This window comes from Psittacula echo, assembly GCF_963264785.1.
Source record: "Psittacula echo genome assembly, chromosome: 14".
NCBI classification, from domain to species: domain Eukaryota; kingdom Metazoa; phylum Chordata; class Aves; order Psittaciformes; family Psittacidae; genus Psittacula; species Psittacula echo.
The window spans coordinates 12,339,329-12,361,141 of NC_137750.1; the positions used below are offsets into that span (position 1 = coordinate 12,339,329).

The 21,813-nt window shown below is 45.4% G+C and overlaps 1 protein-coding gene across 5 annotated transcripts in view; it reads right to left on the reverse strand.

The window, feature by feature from the left end:
• MYH10 (myosin heavy chain 10) overlaps nucleotides 1-21,813 on the reverse strand; it is a gene marked incomplete at both ends in the record, with an annotated part of 91,656 nt that overhangs the window by 20,188 nt on the left and 49,655 nt on the right. For 4 of the 5 annotated variants that reach the window (XM_080629510.1, XM_080629511.1, XM_080629512.1 and 1 more), the window contains 16 exons: nucleotides 210-341; nucleotides 424-532; nucleotides 1,136-1,296; nucleotides 1,396-1,465; nucleotides 1,951-2,072; nucleotides 2,335-2,528; nucleotides 5,976-6,090; nucleotides 8,752-8,925; nucleotides 10,362-10,535; nucleotides 10,932-11,084; nucleotides 11,652-11,770; nucleotides 13,462-13,557; nucleotides 13,836-13,979; nucleotides 14,752-14,850; nucleotides 15,908-15,971; nucleotides 19,339-19,431. In XM_080629510.1, the coding sequence (XP_080485636.1) occupies nucleotides 210-341; nucleotides 424-532; nucleotides 1,136-1,296; nucleotides 1,396-1,465; nucleotides 1,951-2,072; nucleotides 2,335-2,528; nucleotides 5,976-6,090; nucleotides 8,752-8,925; nucleotides 10,362-10,535; nucleotides 10,932-11,084; nucleotides 11,652-11,770; nucleotides 13,462-13,557; nucleotides 13,836-13,979; nucleotides 14,752-14,850; nucleotides 15,908-15,971; nucleotides 19,339-19,431 (2,019 nt within the window). Of the gene's footprint in view, nucleotides 1-209; nucleotides 342-423; nucleotides 533-1,135; nucleotides 1,297-1,395; nucleotides 1,466-1,950; nucleotides 2,073-2,334; nucleotides 2,529-4,887; nucleotides 4,951-5,975; nucleotides 6,091-8,751; nucleotides 8,926-10,361; nucleotides 10,536-10,931; nucleotides 11,085-11,651; nucleotides 11,771-13,461; nucleotides 13,558-13,835; nucleotides 13,980-14,751; nucleotides 14,851-15,907; nucleotides 15,972-19,338; nucleotides 19,432-21,813 lie in introns of all 5 variants that reach the window. The other variant, XM_080629508.1, reaches the window with a different exon arrangement.

Below are 21,813 nucleotides of genomic sequence, written 5' to 3' on the forward strand. Positions count from 1 at the left end.
GATCTAGTTTTGTTAACATGATGTTCCTTCATTCCTTAAGGAATGGCTCCTGCTGTATCTTTCTTTTCCAGATTTTAGCTGAGTGTGAAGAGTTAACTCGCCTGACTCTCAGTGCTTGTGCTCACAAGTGTCTCCCCAACATGCTTCCCTCACATGGGATATAGTGCAATTCACATTCTAGACATCAAAAGCTGATTTTGGACACAAACCTGTTGGTGTTTCCTTTCCATTTCCTCAAGTTCTGCCTCCACTTTTGTCTGCTTTTCTTTCACCTTCATTAGCTCCTCATCCTTGGCTTGAAGTTCTTCTTCTTGACGAGTGACTTGAAGAAGAGGCTTCACCTGTAAAGATTTGAAAAGAAGAAGTGAGAACCTGCATTCACCTATTTCCAAAAGTCCAAGGAAGCCCTAGAATGTAACAAACCTTCGTGAAGACTCTCCACCACTGCCAGTGCCTGAGCTTTAAATACGCAGCGCAATTCCTCTGCAGGATTTTCAGTGCACTCAGTTGCTGCTGTTTCTTTGCAAAGGCCCTGCAGACAGAAAGAGCAAAACATTTTGTGTTAAAGACAGCTGATCATCTGTCTGTGCTGTTACTTTTCAGGTTACCCATCCCTAGAACACATAAATAGGCATATTTTTAACTTCCAGTGACTACACTGATTTACGAGTACTCATTCCTCACGTGAAGAGGTAGAGCAAGAGCTGGATTCACGAGCTTCAAAGCAGAAAGTACCAATGCTATTTGCTCTTAACTCTCAAGAGACTTTCTTCTTCAAAAGGTAAAATCAGGCTGGATTAGACACTGAACTATCCTTTAACTTCAAAACAGCAGCTTTCCTGAATGCCTCTAAGAACCTCCAGTGGAGAAGGGGAGAGACTTTTCTACAGTATAGCCAGAAGCTATACTGTAAACAGCTGCACGAGTCAAAGGCAGGATTAAGGAAAGGAGAAGATATCATTAAGGAAGGAAGATGCAAATTCTTACTAGGGAAAAATTCCTCTAACACCCTGGATACAACAACAGGGAACACACTTTAAGGAAATCTCTCCTGGAATGGAAGTTTCAATGCACAGCTCCCTATCAAAGAGACTTCAGAAGACAAAAGAAGATCAAGTCATAAGAGCACACATACTTCCTAGCCAGGTATCCTCTACAGACTGCCTGGAAGAAGATGATGATGTCTGTGATCTTCAGATCTCTTTCTTCTTCTAAGTGTGCCAAGACACCAGCTCGGAAAAAGATCTTGCTCTGTCCAATTCTGTATAAGTTGGGGTCCAGCTCTAAGGCTCTGATCTAAGAGGAGAGGCGAACACAGTGATTTTACACCAAGAAAACGACAATTTTTCTTTCAAGCTTTCAACATTTTAACAATATTTAGGTATAAACACTTACCATACGCTCACAGGCTTGTTTACCATCCATAAACCCCTTTGGAATTGCATTGGGAGTAAGGATCTCATACCTTTAAGTCAAATGAAAAGAAACACCTTTACATTCAACAATAAGCTACATGATTATAAACTCATAAAGCTACAGTCACCACAGCCACAGGTGAGGAATTTCTCCAGATGGTTTTTCCAGCAATCCCTGTGAGATTGTTTCCTTTCCCTACTGTTTTCAGAATAAGCCTGTAGTCCTTAATTGCTTCAAGTTAACTGCTTCAAGACACACACGGTCATAGAATCACAGAATGGTTTGAGTTGGAAGGGACCTTCAAAGCTCATCTAGTCCAAACTCCCTGCAATGAGCAGGGACATCTTCAACTAAATCAGGCTGCCCAGAACCACATCCAGCCTGGCCTGGAATATCCCCAGGGATGGAGCATCCAACACCTCTCTGGGCAACCTACAGGATTTTCTTCCAGTTGGGTTGGGGAAGGGGTTGTCTTCAATTGCTTAACAAAGAACTTTATCTCATAAAAAATCAACAGACTTTTCCTGCTGTTACCTCTGTCTGAACTCCTGGAACACTATCCTGTTTGGAAATCCTTGTCGGCAAATCCTAATTCCTTCCAAAACACCGTTGCAACGCAGCTGATCTAGAACCAGATGTGGATCCAATTTTCCAGCCTGGACCAACAAAACAAGCATGACTTTTAGTCTTTAAATTTGTGCAAATGAAAACGTGTGGTTGAAGTTTTTCAGGCTTCCCTCTACAGAGTCAGCTGTTTAAATAAGGGGATATGCAGGGAATACTGGGATATCCGATCACTGCGAAAACCTTATGAAGCGTGGCTTCTGACTGCAAGGGGGAGACATGGATAGCATGCATAACATAAACTGGATGTGAAGCCTGAAATAAAGAATTAGAGGAGGGGTCTGTAGTACATACCCTCTTCTCATGATTTGGAATGATGCAGCGAACGAAATTGGGATTAGTGTTTCGGAGCGTTGCCATCAGCTTGGTGAGAGATTCTTTGTACAGCTGGCCAACAGTGCGGAACATGCCCTTCTTGGTCTTGTACGCAGAGCCAAAAGCGGTCTCTGTTATTCCAGTGACCTGATCCAGACCTACAATACGATCCACTGGGAAGGAGAAGAGAATTAAGTGGACTTCAATGTTTGTCAGATATAAAGAGGGGGCCGAAAGAGGAGCAATAGTGCAGCAGCAGAAGCTTTGCAGAACACATGGCGGAAGGTGCCGTCGGAGGGCAAAGCAGTCAGCACGCACCGGGAACGCTGCGCGGAAGCAGGGGAACCAAAGCCACAAACTTACACAGCGGAGTAGTGTAGCTTTAGTAGGTACAGAGTAAAATATCCAGCTCTTTACTTGCAGTTCTACATGACCAGTAAAGCCTTTTCCTTTATTTTAGGGGAACTTCGAAGGGATTGAAAGCTGCCTGGAAACTGGTGATTCTTTGCATTCTTACAATGCAAAGTATTTCTGGGTGGGACATTTGGAATTAGACATCTGAGCACGTTAAAATAAAGAGTCACAGGAACTAGAGGGATTAAATCTGAGTTTCACTGAATATTCAAATCTGGTTTGAAAGCATAAATATATAAGGAAGAGTTGGAAATAGTGTTACTTCAGTGACAAGAGGGGAAAAAAACATCTGCCAGACTTCTGCTAATCTGCTCTTTGGAAGAATTCCTCCAAGTTTCGTTTACAACTGCAAAGATCTCTAGCTAGAAGAAAAGATTCAAATCAGGAAATTTACTGTAAAGCTGCAGTAAAGCATCCAAAGAAAGGTTTTTCTTTGACTCTTTGGAACATTTTGGGTAAGGATCTCTCTGGTTTCTTCTTCAGAAGCGCAAGTTAGAAATCTGACTGCCTTCACTAACACCTATAGGCCAAACCCATGTACGGGATTCCATGTGCATGTCAACAGTTACTTAAACAGCTCAATAAAAAAGAAAACTCACAGCTCGTTGGACACCTTAATAGTTATAGTTGGTACTTCTTAGTATTGAGCAAGTATACAACACGTATTGGCTCTCCAGGAAATGCAAGCTGGCCAGCCAGAAACCAGCAGCTGTATGTGTGCTACAACCTTTGTGATCTTCAAATTCATTCAAGCTAAAGTAGAGGGAATTCTGCTTTGCTACCAGAATTAGTTCTGTATATGACAAAGAAGTGACAATATTTTGTTTCACACTTTTGCTCAACTGGTCAATTAAAAAAGGGAATTGTCAAAGCAGAAAAATACAGGGCACCGAGTTTGAATAATCACTTGAAAGTCTTGAAGATAGCACAGAGCAAAGTCCAGATCCTCCACACGGCTTTGAACACAAGAATCTGAGCAGCTGATTGAAGTTAGGAGCCTAAGTAGGTGCTAAGTTGCTCATAAGATCATATCCCCACTATTTACTTCGAAGCAGACTCCATTCTAAACCAGAAATGGGACAGAGATAACTGGGAATCAGTCTTACAGAGGATGAACAGAACACCACCAGCGACTGGACAGTATCCAGCTCACATCTGGCCACCTGCTTTTTAAGAGTATCTGATAATTGCCCATATTCAGTTTTGCTCCCCTCTGGCCTCCAACTCTAAGATGGTCACTTTTATTTCAAAGAGGATTATTAAAGTTCAATGCAAGTTTTCCCCATAGGGGAAGCACAGTAGTCACTAAACAGTGTGACTGGACAACCCTCCATTGGCCAAAGCCTCTACTACTTCCTTTAGGAAACCCCATTAGCTTCCTTAAGTACGTGATGAACACTGAGTAGTCAAGATAAACTTCAGTAAAGATGGAAAGTCTGAAGGCACAACCTTCCCACACACACATTGCTAAGCCTGGGAACAGGAATACAAGAAGGATGAGGAAGAGGTTGGATAAAATATTTAAAGCGTCTTCAAACAGACATTCTAAGTAAGCGGATTTGTTGGTTCCTTGATGCCTCAGAAAACATGCAGCTTCTACAAAGGGAAACAGCAAAATCAGGAGGGGGTTTTAAGTAAAATAACAATTCCAGCAAGTCTGGAAGAAGCTTATTTCATTTACTACTCCCTGTATAACTGCAGAACTCATACTTCAATACATCCTTCAGCTCTCCTACCCCCAACCACATTCGACAATGTTCCAGTGTTTTGTCAATGTTGGACTGCAGAAAGAAGCTTGATAGTGTCACAAAGCTTACACATTCTCTCTAATGCTTGGAGGTACCAGAATTGTCTCTTAAGATGCAATTCTACATCTCAACATGGAACTTGGAAGCAACAAACCTTTTTATCTGCAATGCTTCAATGCAATGCATAAAATACAGGTGCTATATGTATGCAGCAGCAATAGGTATGCACTCGAAGGCCACCTGCCTGGTGGAGGTATACCTAAATTCAGCATGAAATGAGAAGTTCATGCAAGCCTACGAGCAAAAATGGGTTTCCTGTAGGGACGACAGCCCTGCCTTTGGTCGGCCTACTGTTTTTATATCCATTCACCTGGTGGCTCATGAAGACCAGTAATACTGTCATAGAAACAGGCTCTCTGAATATTCTGAATCTCTAAGGCAGAGAAACAGCAAAAACAGAAAGACAGAAGAGCAGATACACAAGACACTTCAGTTAGTATACACAACAGGTTTATCAATTGCAAACAGACTTAACTGTGCTACAAAAGCCACAACATATCCCATGCACATTACAATTGTCTGTGAAGCAGGTTTGGAATATCTGGACCAAAACATTTTGCTTCTGTGTGTGTACTCAGAAGGAATGGAGCAGATCCACAACCAAATACTTCTTTATATATTCCTTAAAGCTGCTCTCTGTAGCCGAACCAAGTAAGAGGGAAACTCAGTATTAACCTACAGCATCATCTATATCACAAGCTTAATTTCCCTCCTCAAATAAGAAACTCCAGGATTTATATACTGTGACAAGGAATATACTCAATATCCTGTGATGTTAAAACCAGAAACGTCCCTGCTAAATACTTGGCTATTTCTCCTTCCTGGAGTATTCTGGTACTGTTAAGCTGGTGTGCAGGAAGACCAGCCAACCATCAGCTCTCAGTTTAGATAGGAATACATGGCATTTGGTTTTACTGCACAATATCTAAGCACTAGTATGGCTGTTAATGAGTTTTAATTTAGGAGATGCACATGCCCAGGATATCACCCCCCACCGCACATGGAACAACTGCTGACAGAAGGCAACATTTGAGTAGCAGCAAGAAGCACTAGAGCTGCCTACACCCAGGACACCACCACAGCAAGTTCAGCTACAAGTTGTGGACAAGATTCTACATAAAGTTTGACACAGGGCAACAAGTAGTAAGTGAGTATCAGTTCAAATAATGACCATGAAAAGCAGCTACTCAGAAATGGTACATGGGCAAGGGACTGCAGGTGCAATCCAGCTTCTTGTTGTACTTCTGGTGCTGAACAATACAGAAAGTGCTGTAGGTATTTACAGTGTAGAGGTGGAGGGTGAGAAGGGAACAGGCAAAAAAACCCCAACACAACAACCTCATAAAGCAAGGTAAAACTGGCTGACAACATGTGTGTGCTCAGAGCATGAGCTCTTACCATCCTTCCAAAGCTCTGCAACAAACTTGTCAGAAGACTGGTGCAAAAGTGTAGCCACGTTGTCATTCAGAGGGTCCATGTTCTTCATCAGCCACTCATCTGCCTTGTAGTCTACCTGTGGAGCAGCCAAGGGGCATGTGAGCAGAGGCACCACATCAGCCGCAGGCTCCGATTCAACAGCAGCAAAAAGAAAGCTTTCAGAATACTATACTGATGTCTGGTCTCTTCTTGATGCTCACTTCCTGTGAGTTGTGCCTCCTTAGAACAGCTCAAAGAACCACGGGAAGTTATTATTCTTTTCAAAGAGGAAACAGGCGTTTTAGAATCATAGAATCACAGAATGGTTTGGGTTGGAAAGGACCTTAACGTCATCTGGTACCAAACTCCTGCCACAGGCAGGGACCCCTTCCACTAGAGCAGCTTGCTCCAAGCCCCTGTGTCCAACCTGGCCTTGAACACTGCCAGGGATGGGGCAGCCACAGCTTCTCTGGGCACCCTGTGCCAGCGCCTCAGCACCCTCGCAGGGAAGAGCTTCTGCCTTAGATCCAACCTGAACTTCCCCTGTTTCAGTTTGAACCCATCACCCCTTGTCCTATCCCTACAGTCCCTGATGAAGAGCCCCTCTCCAGCATCTTTGTAGCCCCCTTCAGATACTGGAAGCTGCTCCGAGGTCTCCACGCAGCTTCTCTTCTCCAGGCTGAAGAGTCCCAGTGTTCTCAGCCTGTCTTTGTATGGGAGGTGCTCCAGCCCCTGAGCATCCTTTGTGGTTTCTTAAAAACTCAGGAGTCTGGATTTTCGCTTACCAATAGCTGTTACATTCTGGCGCCATTGCCAAAACAAGGCTTCCCTGGTCAGTGCGATGATGTGAAAAGAACTCTAGTATAGATCCTAATTCCTTTAAATGACTAGAGAGTAAATGAAGGATGTGCTACAGCATGAATCACTTTAATTTCACTGTAGCAGTTGTACTTCAACACTTTGTTCTATAAAGAAAGCAAACAAAGCTCTTATCTTGAAAGAACTGATTCTGTGGTTTGCAATTAAACCATAGCTCAGCAGTTGAGAACTCAATGACACCAACGTGGGTTTCATCCCAACCCAAAAGAGAGTCCTAAAAATCCCCAAGTCCGACAAATCCTCTGTAGGGACAAGTAGGGTTTCGCTTCAACTAAACTCAGAGGTTTCTATTTTTAAATAAGGGCTTTGCAAGGAAAACATTTAAACACTTCCACCATCCAAACCCAAATCGGATCATTATCTCAGCTCTTCTTGCAGGAAAAGCTGTTTTACAAACAATTCCAGTTTTGAAGGAATATACATTCCTGCAGAAATAATCAATGCCTCTGTCAAAGGACAACATGGGGTACTGGTATTCCAGAAACACCCACATTCGCGTGGCAGGAGTCAGCCCTTCCTCAGTCACTCCTAGCAGCCAGGCGCAAGCTGCTTTACTTCATTTTGATTACCTAAAGGTAACTGAGTACTAAGTGCAGTAACTGGGACAATTTCATTATTGCTAAGTACCTGCTTTAAGTATTGATACAACAAAATGGATCATAGAATCCCAGACTGGTTTGGGTTGAAGGGACCTTAAAGCTCATCCAGCTCCAACCCCTGCCACGAGCAGGGACCCCTTCCACTGGAGCAGCTTGCTCCAAGCCCCTGTGTCCAACCTGGCCTTGAACACTGCCAGGGATGGGGCAGCCACAGCTTCTCTGGGCACCCTGTGCCAGCGCCTCAGCACCCTCACAGGGAAGAGCTTCTGCCTAAGAGCTCATCTCAGTCTCCCCTCGGGCAGGTTCAAGCCATTCCCCTTGGCCTGTCCCTACAGGCCCTTGTCCCAAGCCCCTCTCCAGGTTTCCTGCAGCCCCTTTAGGCACTGGAGCTGCTCTCAGGTCTCCCCTTCAGGAGCCTTCTCTTCTCCAGGCTGACCCAGCCCAGCTCTCTCAGCCTGGCTCCAGAGCAGAGCTGCTCCAGCCCTCGCAGCATCTCCATGGCCTCCTCTGAACTCGCTCCAACAGCTCCACGTCCCTCTTGTGTTGGGGGCTCCAGAGCTGATCATTTCTTTATTTCAACTTGGCACCACTGACACCATCCAATAGGTAACAAGAAGCCATTAGTCCTTGAATGAAAATTAAAGGATAGCTCTTGCTCATTGGCACAAGCTGTTTCTCCTACAGATCAGGGCAAAAACTGGTGCTACAATTAAGGTTTAACTCTTTAGGAAAAGAATTACACAGCACAGCCCTACAAGAACAGAGCTGGTGATCATGAAGGATCCACCAATCACAAGAACTGCTGTTATTTCATGGACCTGGTCACAATGCACCTGAGCTCTGTCCCCCTTAGAAGGAAACTAAAGAATGAAGTAACAGTAGAAATGAAAAGGTATCAACTTCCCTACGTGAGGGGATTTACAGAAAGTCTTATGGGAATTGAGGATATAGACTGCAGATGGTACTTGACACAGCTCTGCGTCAAGTGAAACCATCAAGTTGTCACAAAGGTAGTCAGAAGAGATTCATTTCTACTGTCCTGAAAAAAACCCCTCACCTGTACGACCTAAGGACAAAGTTAAAGGAAACTGAAATATTTGCTTAATTTAATAGCAAATTCCAGTTTCCAGTTTTATTTGGTAACAGGAGTTCCATCCCAGCTCTCCTGAATGTGTCCAAGAAAAGTGAACAAGGCCACCTCCTGCACAAGTAGCTTGTGCACAGGTAGCTCTAGTGCTTAGTGCTTTCTCCAAAGCAAGTATTTCACATTTAGCCCTTACCTTCCCTGCATAGTGAATAATGCAGAAGTCTGCTTTGTCCTTCAGCTGTCTTGGCTTTTGGAACTTGGAGTGGGTTCCTTGCTCTTGGACCAGTTTTTCCACAAATGTCTTGTCAGTAGCTTTAGGGAACCAGCATTCCTCATCCAGTAGCGCTAACACACCAGGAGGATTTGCCTGAAATTCAGGTGGATTTTATCTGTGTTAACATCTTCTCTACATATACTTCAATATGTCAGTATTTAGAACACACCATTCAATATCACAATAAGTTGTTTAAACTGATTCAGATTTGTTTTAAACTAAAACAAGCTTTGGAGGAACCCCGCTCAGTGTAGGACGTTGTGACTGCTTCAAACAAATTCATTTCAATGGATATGGAGACCCGATCTACAGCTGCCCAGAGCCTTGCCTTTCATATAATCCCTCCCTTTCTACATCATGCAAGCTCTCCATTTGAAGCTTTGTCTGCTCTTCAAATGAAGTAGGGAACAACCAATGTGTGTATTCTAGAGCTGTACACAGGAAAGTGATGATAAAAAATGTAAAGGGTTTATAAAATGGTTTAAGCTTTAGAAGCTTTTAGGGAATGCAAAGTTTGCACATTTGAAGAGATGTTTGTATGAGCCACTCTATGGCCTCACACGTACAGAACAATTCTGAAGTGCTGACATCTGCCTTTCAAACAAAACAGAACAAAAATCTATTAACTTGATGCATTTTCACATGTTCCCCTGAACACCTGATGCCTACTGAAAGCACCAACACCTACCCCTGAGGCTCTCTGGCAGAGCTTTTACCTTCCAAAGAGGCAGAGCCTTCTGAAGTTCCACACAGAACATACAAACCTTTGCTAACTGAAACAAGATTGCCCTTTTCCTGCTCTGGAGAGAAACAAGGACATATTTTGTGAGCTTTGCTGCTCCTCAGGATGCACAGCACCACCACACAGCATCACTGGCAGCTTATGTGCATTCAAGAATACACACACAGGAACGAAGACAGCAGGAACTGCAATGGTTTCATTTCAAAGGGCATCAAATGATTCTAGGCACAGTTTCAAGGTGTGAGGAATGATAACTTTTGGCAATGATGATCTTCATTCTCCCCCAACCAGTCCTCCTGCTCTCTGAAGCCCTCTTCAGCTTCCACATATTGAGCAAACAGAATATGTTAAAAAGCCCAGTGATTAAAACCACCTTTATGATACTGGTTTCCTATTCGCAAGGTAAATTTATGGGGAAAACTCTACCCTAAAGGAAGTTTTAGGCATGTTCCTATTGATCCCAACTGCAAAAGTTCACTGTAAGCCTTGAAAAGCTTCTAACTCAGCCCTCATAAAGCTCCTATAGCCCAATGGATTAAAGACTTCATTAGTACTGTGGCAAAAAAGTATGTAAATAGCATCTTTAGCTCCATGTTCTGCCTTGGCATCAGGGCAATCCCATGAGTATAAATTCTTCCACTAACACACAGAATTGTAGACTTTGGCATTCCCTTTCTGTGACAGCTCCACAAGAAATGCCTGTACAGTCCTACACTTTGACGCAGTAAAAGACAAACTCTGAAGTCTACCCTCTTCTCCTCAGAGCATTCTTAATGCACAAACTTACAGGTCTTTCGATTAAGTCAATGCAAGGCTGCAGATCCAGTCCAAAGTCAATGAAATTCCACTCTATACCCTCTCGTTGGTATTCCTCTTGCTCCAGGATAAACATCGTGTGGTTAAATAACTGCTGAAGCTTCTCATTGGTGTAGTTGATGCAGAGTTGCTCAAAGGAGTTCAACTGCAAGAATAACATTAGTAAGCAAGAATAATGCAGTGATAGGATTTATCACGTAGCTGGAAGCCAAAAACTTGACCTTACAAGGAAATACCCCAAACTCTGCAACATTCAAATGTAACATCGAGAAAACTGGGAAAGGTGTGATGCAAATCTTTTCTGTCCCCTCTGTTACGTACAATTAAACTAATAGTAGGAAAGAACATACATATAAAAGAACAATTTAGACTCAAGTACGACTTGTCAGCACTCTGATTTACGGTTGTCAAAGCATCTGAATGCTACAACACCAAACCCTGCTGCAGCCTCGGCGCGCGATGCATTCAGGGCCTTTACAGTTAGTCCTGAATGCACGTTAACAGGGTAAAGAAAAAGGTCTGATCAGCAGCGCTGAAGTACCTCAAAGATTTCAAATCCAGCAATATCCAGAATTCCAATGAAAGACGCTCCCTGTCGTTTGGTCCTGTCCAAAGCTTTGTTAATGCGGTGAACAAGCCAGCGGAAGAGGCGCTCGTAGGTGGCTTTTGCCAAAGCTTCCACTGCAAAGTCTGCCTGGAAATGCAAACAGGAACATTTATTTACCCTGGAGAAGTGATCAAAAGAACTCGGACACAGACATTATCCCAAAACCCAAAGGAACACAAGAAGTTTAATGGTGTTAATACCACTGAGGAATGAAAACAAGGAGTAAAACCCAACAGAGTTTTATTAATGTCATGAAAAATGTGGTTTTAAATTGTTCCATACAACACCAAAAGCTCTCCATATGTTTGATACAGACAACACTGACAGTAAAGGATGAAACCAACAGAAGGTCAAGGGAAAGGTTCCTTCTATTCTACTACTGATTTTTACCACATAAGAACATCTAATAAAGGCACTAAAGCTTAAACAAGGTCAGTGGCAGTACACATTTTAATCCAAATTGGGGGGGGGGGGGAAGGGGGCTTGGAGCAAGCTGCTCCAGTGGAAGGTGTCCCTGCCTGTGGCAGGGGGCTGGAACAGGATGAGCTTTAAGGTCCCTTCCAACCCAAACCAGTCTGGGATTCCATGATTACTATTAAGAGCTAATCAGGATGAGGTGCAGTTTCACTTCACCTTTAAAGCACCCAAACTTACTTGTTCTTTGGTCTGGGCTTTCTGGACATAGTCTCTGCCCACTTTGATGCGCGGGGTCAGGATGGCCCGGGTGAACTCCATGACATTCATTCCCAGCAGATGGCAGAGCTTCTGTGCGACTGGAGAGCAAAGAATCAATGGAAACACTTAAAATCCTCCACAGCAGCAGCAATAGCCATAAAACCAAGTACTGGCAAGTGTCGGCTTAAAACCTGACTTGCTGTTGGCAGCAGAGCCTGGGCAATGCCCATTGTCCTGAGGCTGGAGCACCCCATGGCCTTCCCTGGCTCCATGCCACTTACACAGCATGAGCTCTCCTGGTGTGACATTCCGTATTTGAAATGACGTGCTGCCCACCCCAGCAGCACACGTTCTTGCTGCATCAATCCCTTTCCCTACATCCATTGCCCAGCAGGTGAGGTGCTCGGGATTCCAAACTCCTAGCAGCCCTTCACACTACCCTGCAGGAACTTAAACCTTGATCTCTGTCCTCTGACAGCTCCTGGGTTTATTGTCAAAGTGAAAAAAGCTCCTTTTACAAATCAGCATTGGAAAATAGATCCCAATGCCAGTATAGAACAGCTTCCTCTGTTGCCTTTGTTTTGTTTTCCTGGTATAACAACACTATTACTTGCTCTTAATGTTGAGATTCTCAGGCTGTCTTCAGGGTTCATGAATCAACACATAACTGAACCAAGGGAAATGAGGGTAGTGACACAAACTGAGCACTCATTTCCCTATAGCTACACAAAGGAGTATTTCTGTGCTTTGAGTATGACAACACACACCAGCACATCAGACAGAACTTACAACTTTCAGCAGCAGGTAGCAAAAGCCATCAGGATCATCAACCAATCAACCAAGCAGAAGAAAAACAAACCACCAAACTACAAGGATTTAAGACATTTGAGCTGGTGCTAAAGCCTAAAAAACAGATCTCTCACCCAACCTTTTTTCCTCGCTGCAAAACTCAAAGTGCCAACCCTCTGCCAAGTACCAACAAAATGCTTATTGGCCTTGAGTCCATTCCTGCTTGCTGGAGCACCTTGGGCAGCAAACCACCCCCCAAGATTCTGGACACTGCAAGCACCCTACATTGGCACAGCCATTTGGGATAATCCCAAACCAAGAGACACGCATGAACTGGAGCTGTGTGTGTACAGCAGGTCCTGTAGTTCTTATTGCTCTTTCCACCAAGGTCAATTCTCAAAGCTAACTCCCATGAGAGCATTCAAAAGGCTGGCACTGAAGCACTACACTGAAGATGTGCTCCAGCAGCAGCAGTCTTCTTGTGTGAAGAAATCCTGCTCGCAGGGAGGGTACCAACTGATAAATTCCATTCCAGTCCCACTGCCCATCCCTGCCACGTGCCACTTCAGAAATAAGAGCTTTCTAAACACAGCATTCCTATGTTCAGCCATTTCACTATGAAGTTGTGTTTGGCTCCAGCACTCTTACCATTGGCAAGAAAACTGCTGTCAAGAACCAAAGAAAACAGAGGGATTTGAGCATGCACTTTTTCCTAATGCTTGTCTTTGTAGACAGCAATAAACAAGACTCCAACCAGAATACTGTTCCAAGTGGAGAAGCAATGCAAACAGCATCAATTCTGTTGATGGACACTTAAATTTGTCTGAATGACGAGGATGGAAGAGGAGAGCTTTAACACTCGCCCGTTGGCTACTGCCTCTTTGGCACAGGATGCTCCCACAGGAGCTCACAAGCCTGCTCTGTACTTGTTGAGGACATGCACTGGAGCGGTGGGAAGGAAACCACAGCTCACGAAGCCACACAAACGTGATCAGCTTACCCGTGTTCTCTGGCATAGAAGCTTGATCCGTATTTCTCTCCTTCTTAAAGGAAATGTTTCCAAATTGCAGCACTGAAGACACCACTTTCAGCATTGCTGTGTTAACAAAGGACGTGCAACAGTTAAGTAGAAAGGGCCCAGCTTACACTTTCCTTTCACTACTTGTGTCCTTCCAAATTCAAAGCATAAGTTCAGCAAAGAAATAATGTTTAGACTGTACTTTTGGGGCAAAAAGCTTTAATTCAATTCTACTTGTGTTAAGCATACATTTGTTGCAGGCTGTCAGGACACTGAAGCAATGTGAAATCAGCAAGTGTGGGTGCGTGTGCGTGAGAGAAAAGCAGCTCTGAACATCCAAAGGCTCAGTAACTTACACAAGATCTCATCGTGCGAGAATCCCATGATATGCATTGCTTCCATAGTCTCCTGAAAGTTATCCTTGTCTTGCTGCCCAGGAATGGGGATGTAGCCATTAGATAAAAATCTGTAGTTATTAAATCCTTCAAGCAGCAGGTCAGCTGTGTGGGGAAGGGGAAGAGACAGGAAAATAAGCTGAAGACAGTGAAGCTCTTCACAGCCACCCCGACTGCGGTGTCACTAAATGCACAAAGGATGCTTTCCAAAACCAGTTCCTCAAATAAGGCTATGAGGTGTTTCACCAGCTTTGGAAAATCTACAGTACGAGTGCAGCTGAGAAGCTGAAGCCAGCTTCCGGAATCTCTATCTGTTGCAACTTACAGCAGCTCTTTAATGCATTAAGCCTGTAAACAGAACCTTACCTGGGTCAGATCTACCATCCTTTCAAAACCCTACTTGGAATATCCTAAACCAAGTGTCTCTACTGGGAGGTACCGACATGGTGCTGGGTATCCAGGGTTACCACCGCAAGGGTGTAAATACCCATTTGTCTAATACAGGTAAGAAAGAGTGCATCAGTTCTCTAAGTCTGCACTGTTCTATGGTTTCACTTACCACAAGCTAACAGAAATTCCCAGTTACCAAAATGGGGGAGAAAAGAAGGAGAGAGAAAAAGATTTCAATCCAGAGACTCCTCGGCAAGGACAAACTGAACTGGATGGGGTCAGGCAGGAGCCGTTTGCTCTCAATGTGTGTGCCAGCAAACTGGATAAAGCCCAGCCATCCCAAATCAGAGGCACCCAGCTCCTCAGCCTTCAGCTAACACTCCCTGTTTGAAGACCAAAGAGGAGCTCCAGCACTGCTGGGTAACTCTGAGCAGACAAGCCAAGCACACAGAAGCAACAGGTTTACAAAATGAGATTCCCAACTTACATTTCAAGTGTTCTCCTGCTCCCGCGAGTAGTTGATAGAAGATATGAAACGTTCGCTCATCCTTAGCCTGACGAACAGCACGAGACTTTTCCAACAAGTCTGATTGTAGCTAGTCAAGGATCTTCTACAGTTTTGGAGTAAATATATCCAATGCAAAATGAAAGTTCAAAGCAGGCTATAAAATTACTTTAAGAGCAAAAAGAACTTTAATAGCAATGGCAGGACCGTGTCCAATATGAACCTTCAGTAACTTTAAATAAGAGGTTTCAATTTCAGACTGGTAGAAGCTCACTCTGAATTTCAGCAGACTCCTTTGTTGGATGTTGACCACATTTCCCTGCTACACCCAGTGACAAGTGTCTGTACGGACCAGCTGAAGGGTGAGGGAGGGGGCAGCTTTTCACCCACTGTGAGGGTGCTGAGGCGCTGGCCCAGGGTGCCCAGAGAAGCTGTGGCTGCCCCATCCCTGGCAGTGTTCAAGGCCAGGTTGGACACAGGGGCTTGGAGCAAGCTGCTCCGGTGGAAGGGGTCCCTGCCCGTGGCAGGGGTTGGAGCTGGGTGAGCTTTAAGGTCCCTTCCAACCTAAACCATTCTATGATAAATAAAATCAAACCTTAAAGCTAAAACTGAATTAGGCTTCAATATTAATTGCTGATAGGTCTTGTGTCATTGGGCCTACGCTGATCTCCAGAAGACCTAAGAAATTGGAACATGTCCCAGCACTTCCAGGTCTGTCACTTCATAAGAAGCATCAGCTCCTTCCAGGTGCAGAGCTGCTCCTGCAGCACTGACAGGAGCAAACCCCAGCTTCTGGCACAAGGCAGTGGCTCAGCAGCTTTAGGAAGGAGCTTCTCTTCTAAAACTGTTGGTAGAGCAAGCACATTTGGAATGGTTTCCTCATTTAAGATGCCCTAGGTTTAAGGCTGGTCTGAAAACCCAGCAGGTCTCAGAGTGCTACGTTTTGGAGTATCCCATGTCCGAGTGTGAGGAAGCACGCTGACTTTGGGATATTTGATCAGCTATTTTGAAATAAAGGAAGAGACAAAGGAATGTGGGGATGCGGTCACCCCTCACTGCATTCCAACGGTGGCCAGGGTTAAAAGCAAAACAATGGGGGAACTTGCAGTGCCCAGTGGCGCGGCACGAAGCAGGATACACGTCTCAATGTTGGCCCCAACGATATAACCAGTAACATCAAAGTTAATCCTTATGAACTTGCCCTGGAAAGAAAAGAGATTATTTTGGTGATGACTGATGTTTTAAGACACCAACGCTGCCTCCACACAAACGCAACCCTGCTGGCACCTGCACGAGCATTTCACACAACTTCAAATCCATCTCTTCCCTTCCACGTGCTCAGCCATCATTTCAATGGCACAGGTTACCCTGCACACATACACTTCCTAAGGATTAAAGAACCAGCGCTCCAGACTTAGAAAAAGTTTTTCTCCGAGTGAAGCTGCCCGAGGCTGGAAGCAAAGCTGAGATGTTTCAGTGCACATATTTCTATAGCAAACTCACTGGTGGCTAAAGGGGTTTTATCTGCAGCAATCCCAAATCACACGTGCTGCCCAGCCTGGCCCATCAGCCTTCCACTTCCCTTTCCACAACCAGGATGGCCCCACCTGCACGGCCTCTCTTCTCCAGCAGCTGGTAAAGAACAGACTATGAGCCAGTACATCTATTCCTTCCACATACATCTCCTTGCTCCATAGAGGACCAAGAGCACACTGCCCACACGGAGAGCTCTTGGAAAGAAACTGGTTGCACATGGATATATTCCTACAATCCCAGCCTGGTTTGTGTTGGAAGGGACCTCCAAGCTCATCCAGTTCCAACCCCCTGCCATGGGCAGGAACCCTTCCAACCCAAACCAGTCTGTGGTTCTGAGTGCTGCTGTGCTACAGACTGATGCTTGAGCAAGTGGCTGTGATCACTTGAGCTAGTGCATCTTGTCCCCAGAACACCAGAACCTTCCGGCTGCTCTGGTAAAGCCCGGTCACATCCGAAAGATTTGTGTGTACCAGGGACCAGGTTCCTCCCCAACCACACCAGCGAACCCAGAGGAAGTTCCAGCCCTTGCTGAGTTTGAAGCAGCAGCCCTGTGACTGCAGATGTGCATCTGCAACCCAAAGTGACTCCTACAAGTTTCAAGAAACCTGGTGGAGAACTTTAAATCAGCTTCAGTGCTTCCTCCTCCGCGCTGAACCTGCAGCTCAGGTGGAACACCAGGGCACTGAAGTGAGCACGCTGAGGAACAAGGCTTGCTTTCAAGCACGCCCTGTCAGGGACCAGCACTTGAACTTGAGTTTCCGAGTGCGCAGAAACAGAAAGCTCCAAGCTCAGCTTGAGACTGAAGCATTTGTACTTCTTGCTCAGCAGAAGCTCCAGAGAACTGTTTATAACTGCTGCAAAGCGTGAAGTGACACTCGCTGAAATTCAGCCCACAGACATGACATGCAACGTGTGTGTCAGCACCAGCACCTCCAGGATGGTGGCTGACAGCATCCTCCCTGCACCACGTACCACAGAGCCTCCTCAGAGTCACATGGCTTCCATTTGCCCCATTACATGGAGGAACAGACACGAAGCACTATGTAAGGTCTAGTCAGGGGCTTTTTCTGATGTAATTCAGAGTCACGTCACTCTGCTTCACCCTCACAAGTTATCTAATGTCTGCTGGCAAGTTACCAGTTCCTTGGACAGAAATAACGGAGAGGAAATGCAGTCCTTGGATGAGCTGACACACCAGAAAGGGGAACCCACATGCTCCCTGATTCAAAGGACCACCAGCACTGAAGTTTGTACTGGAGAAGTCACTTACCTACTTCATCTTCTTAAAAGCAGAATATTAATACACCCTTTTAGCTAGCACAAGCAATTCTGGCTCTGAAATCTTGAACTGATCAGTTAGAGACCGTAGTGGTGGTCATTTAACAACTGAATTCTATGCTGATTATCACTGCAGCACTAAGTACGTGGCTTTGGAAAAACATCAGAAGGAAGCAGTCAGCTCTGCCCCATGAACCCAGCACGGCCCCCCCTCCCTATCCACTAAGAGAGAGTTTCTTTCCTGAACCACAAGAGAACACTGCCTTTGGTAGAGGGAAAAAGGAATAAACCCCGCTTTGACACTGGCCGTATTTCAGCCCTGTCTGGTGCTATCAGCACAGGGGGCAGAGGCCAGCCTCCTCCTCAGGCTCAGTGAAGCTGTCAGGCCTGTACACAAGAGCCCTTCTCCCCTGGGGCGAGGATAGATCTATTCTTTAAGTCAGGTTTTAAAGTGGTTGTTACTAAAGATTATTTCTCTTGCAGGAGATGCCACCATCTGGAGTGCATTAAACCTACTCCTTTAGAAAGCCAGAGCTGGAACAGCCGAGTGAGCGTGTTCACGATGGCGATGTGGACGCCAGGGTAACACAAACCAGATGCTACCATCTCTTAGGAATAAAGTATCCTCATTAAATTAGCACGGCCTCTGCTGGATTCAAGCTATGCAACAAAGAAGAAACATTGTGCAGTGAAACCTGTTGATATTACAAATCCTACACGCAACATGTATAAGCATCAAGCAATATTGTAAATAATGTGGCTATAAAATGACCAACAGTGGATTTCTTTAGCGGTCTGCTCTCTCTTCTTGACTGAAAAGGCAGAGGGATTTAGCCATACAGTTTTCCAGAGTCCTTATCAGCGGAGCTGAGTTCATACATTACAAATCCAAGCAACTGTTGAAACATCCAGGCAGCCAAGAAACGTTTCATTTGTTCTGTACATTTCACTTCTGTTCTCACAAGAAAAACTATTTCGTATCTCCTTTTACAGTTGTACTAACCCAGCTTTCCCCTCAATCGGGATGCACTGGAGGGAAGCTGAAAAGGCAGTGTGGCTTTTTCCCCTGCTACAAAGGAAAGGAAGGGTTCACAAGTGGTAAATAGCTCTTTCCCCCAGTTCCACCACTGCTTTTACAACAATGGAACCCATCAGAAGTGGTTTTGGCCACCAGAACAGTACATGAACAGAAGGCACCAACTCAGCAAAGACCTCACTCAGCTACAGCTGCCCAATACTGCCTTTTAGACTTCCCTCCAGGAAATCAGCTGGACAGAAGGACATGGGACTTGAGAGAGGGTTTTACAGGCAACTTCTGTGCTTTTCCAAAAGTGAAGGATGTTCTCTCTAAACCAATTGATAAAGTGGCAGCTATTGACAAGAAGGCTCCATATTTAGCTGAACTCCGCATCGATGCCGTACTCATTTATACTTGACAGTAGTTCAGCAGCAGTTTGTGCACGCAAGCCCTAGGTCAGCTCTATGGCACAGTGGATTTGCTGTGGCACAAACACCACTGTCGCTCAAGGATGGTTAAAATTAGAAACTGGATAAAAGTTAAAGCAAGTTTTAGCAAGAGCCAGTGAGGGTGAATCTTCTGCGGCCCCTGCACAATGCAGGGATGTGAGAGAACCTGGATTCATCTCATGATGAGAACAAAGACAGCTTCTGATACTGGGTAAATCCTGAACACAGATTTTCTCCATAAACAGTAACCCACATATCCAGACTCTAAGGAGAGAAGGAGTCACTCACAAAGCGGGAGGAGTTGTCATTTTTCACTGTCTTGGCATTCCCGAAGGATTCCAGAATGGGATTCGCCTGAAGAAGCTGACGCTCCAGCTCCCCCTGAAAGCCACACAAAGAGAAAACAGACAGACATCAGCACGGTGCACGCATGACATTCCCACGTCCTGCTGCCTCCTGAGAGCCATGACCCAGGGACACCGCCTTCACAAGGGCCTTTCATTGCTCCCTCACTTCTAAACCTGCTGCTAGTCTTCTCCATCCAGTAAAGAATGTGGGTTTGGGGTAGTTTTTGCGTTTTGTGGGGGTTTTGGTGGTGGGTTTGCTTTCAAATCACACACACACAGAGCAGCGACTGAATAGGACTTGATGGATGCTGGAAATCATTGAACATGGAAAAGAAAACTCACATTTAGGGCTAATGAAATTAGGCACAGACTTGGAGTGCTTTAGGGGAAAAACTAATTTAACTGGTTTAAGTGTAAGGTCATTCCTAAACTTCCCATTTAGTGATTTTTACATTGGAATACTCAGTTTCAAGCCTACTTTTGAATCAGTGACATCCTCACTTCCAGTCACTCACACATGGGATCATTGCAACACCTTGAATGCACCCCAGAATGTGCCAGAATGGGGATGGAGCAACACCAGGTACAAAGATCACATTCAGATTGCTCCATTCAGGGGGTTTAATGCAGTTCTTTAAACGTTTTCTGACATTGAAGCCAATGGAGGTAGGAATCACTGCACTTCTCTTATGGAAATTGCCCAACGGCTTTTCGGATTGCTATCCATGAAGAGATCTAGTAACACAGAAAGTCTGTGCTGCTTCCATGAGCCCAGGAGGCACGGATGAACATAGGAAAACACGAGATCGTCTTCCTGCTCTGAAGGATGGGTTTTAAACAACTAAAAGGAAAGTGAAGCTGTCTGGAATGTCATCTCAAAAACTGGGGATTGTGTGCATAAACCTGCTTTTTCCAATTACTCATAGCATAGACGAATAGAGGACCCAGGCTGAGCACCAGAGCACAGGAAACCGAAGTCTCTTAAGGATTCCACAAGGTCAGTTCTAACAGGAATTCTTAAACTTCACTGCTTAAAACCTAAAAGAGGATTTTATTTATACATTGAACTATATTTCAAGTCCCCCTGGAAACTCCTGGCTGCTGCTTCTTTAACGTGACCTCAAGTTATTGGCTCAAAACTTGTTGACTTCCAAATATATTCCCTTTGGGACTATATATTCTCTGGATTCTGAAGTAACTGAAGAAGAAACAAACGTGTGAGCCTCAGCCCAGCGCACAGCAACGACCACTGGGGCCCCAGAGCCTACACACTGTACATGGGGTTTGCCAACAATACAGTTCACAGGAGTGCTTTTAGACTGACAAAAACTGAAGAAAAGCCAGCCCTGTTCAAAGCACTATATGCACAGCATTTATAGTCTACAAGTTTCCCATATAGAAGCATCAGACCAGGGAAACATTTGCTCACACCATTCCATCATTCCCGCATCCCAACCATGGGGTCAGCTCTGCAAGGACACTCAAGTGTAAAGCAAAGAAGCTGGCTCACAGCACAGTGCACAGCTCAGAATCAACCCCACGGCCTGTATTCACCACAGCTTACACATCAGATCCTAGCTATCCTGGCAAAGCAAGCACCCTGCCTTCAAACTGGGCTCCTCCATGGACCTTTGCTGTGCCACTGGGAATCACGGCAGCACAGACTGCACCCGGGCTTGAATGTGCTTCCATGTGCCCCAGCCTTCCCTGGGATTTGTGCAGAGGCACTTGGCCAGGGCAGTGTGAAATGATTTCACTCAAATCCTCCAGCTGAATACAAAAAGTTCTTATAGGACATTTTTATGATCATCTCTGAGGAGCTGATGAAAACATTCAGTTGGGTCATCACTGAGTGGTTTGTGTTGGAAGGGACCTTAAAGCTCATCCAGCTCCAACCCCTGCCACAGGCAGGGACCCCTTCCACTGGAGCAGCTTGCTCCAAGCCCCTGTGTCCAACCTGGCCTTGAACACTGCCAGGGATGGGGCAGCCACAGCTTCTCTGGGCACCCTGGGCCAGCGCCTCAGCACCCTCACAGGGAAGAGCTTCTGCCTAAGAGCTCATCTCAGTCTCCCCTCTGGCAGGTTCAAGCCATTCCCCTTGTCCTGTCCCTACAGGCCCTTGTCCCAAGCCCCTCTCCAGGTTTCCTGCAGCCCCTTTAGGCACTGGAGCTGCTCTCAGGTCTCCCCTTCAGGAGCCTTCTCTTCTCCAGGCTGCCCCAGCCCAGCTCTCTCAGCCTGGCTCCAGAGCAGAGCTGCTCCAGCCCTCGCAGCATCTCCATGGCCTCCTCTGGACTCTCTCCAACAGCTCCACGTCCCTCTTGTGGGTCCTCAGATATGGGTGAAAACCATGAGAACAACCCAGGCGTCCAGAGCCCAGCCCCACACTTTGCCCTGCTCACAAGCAAACTTGTCACAG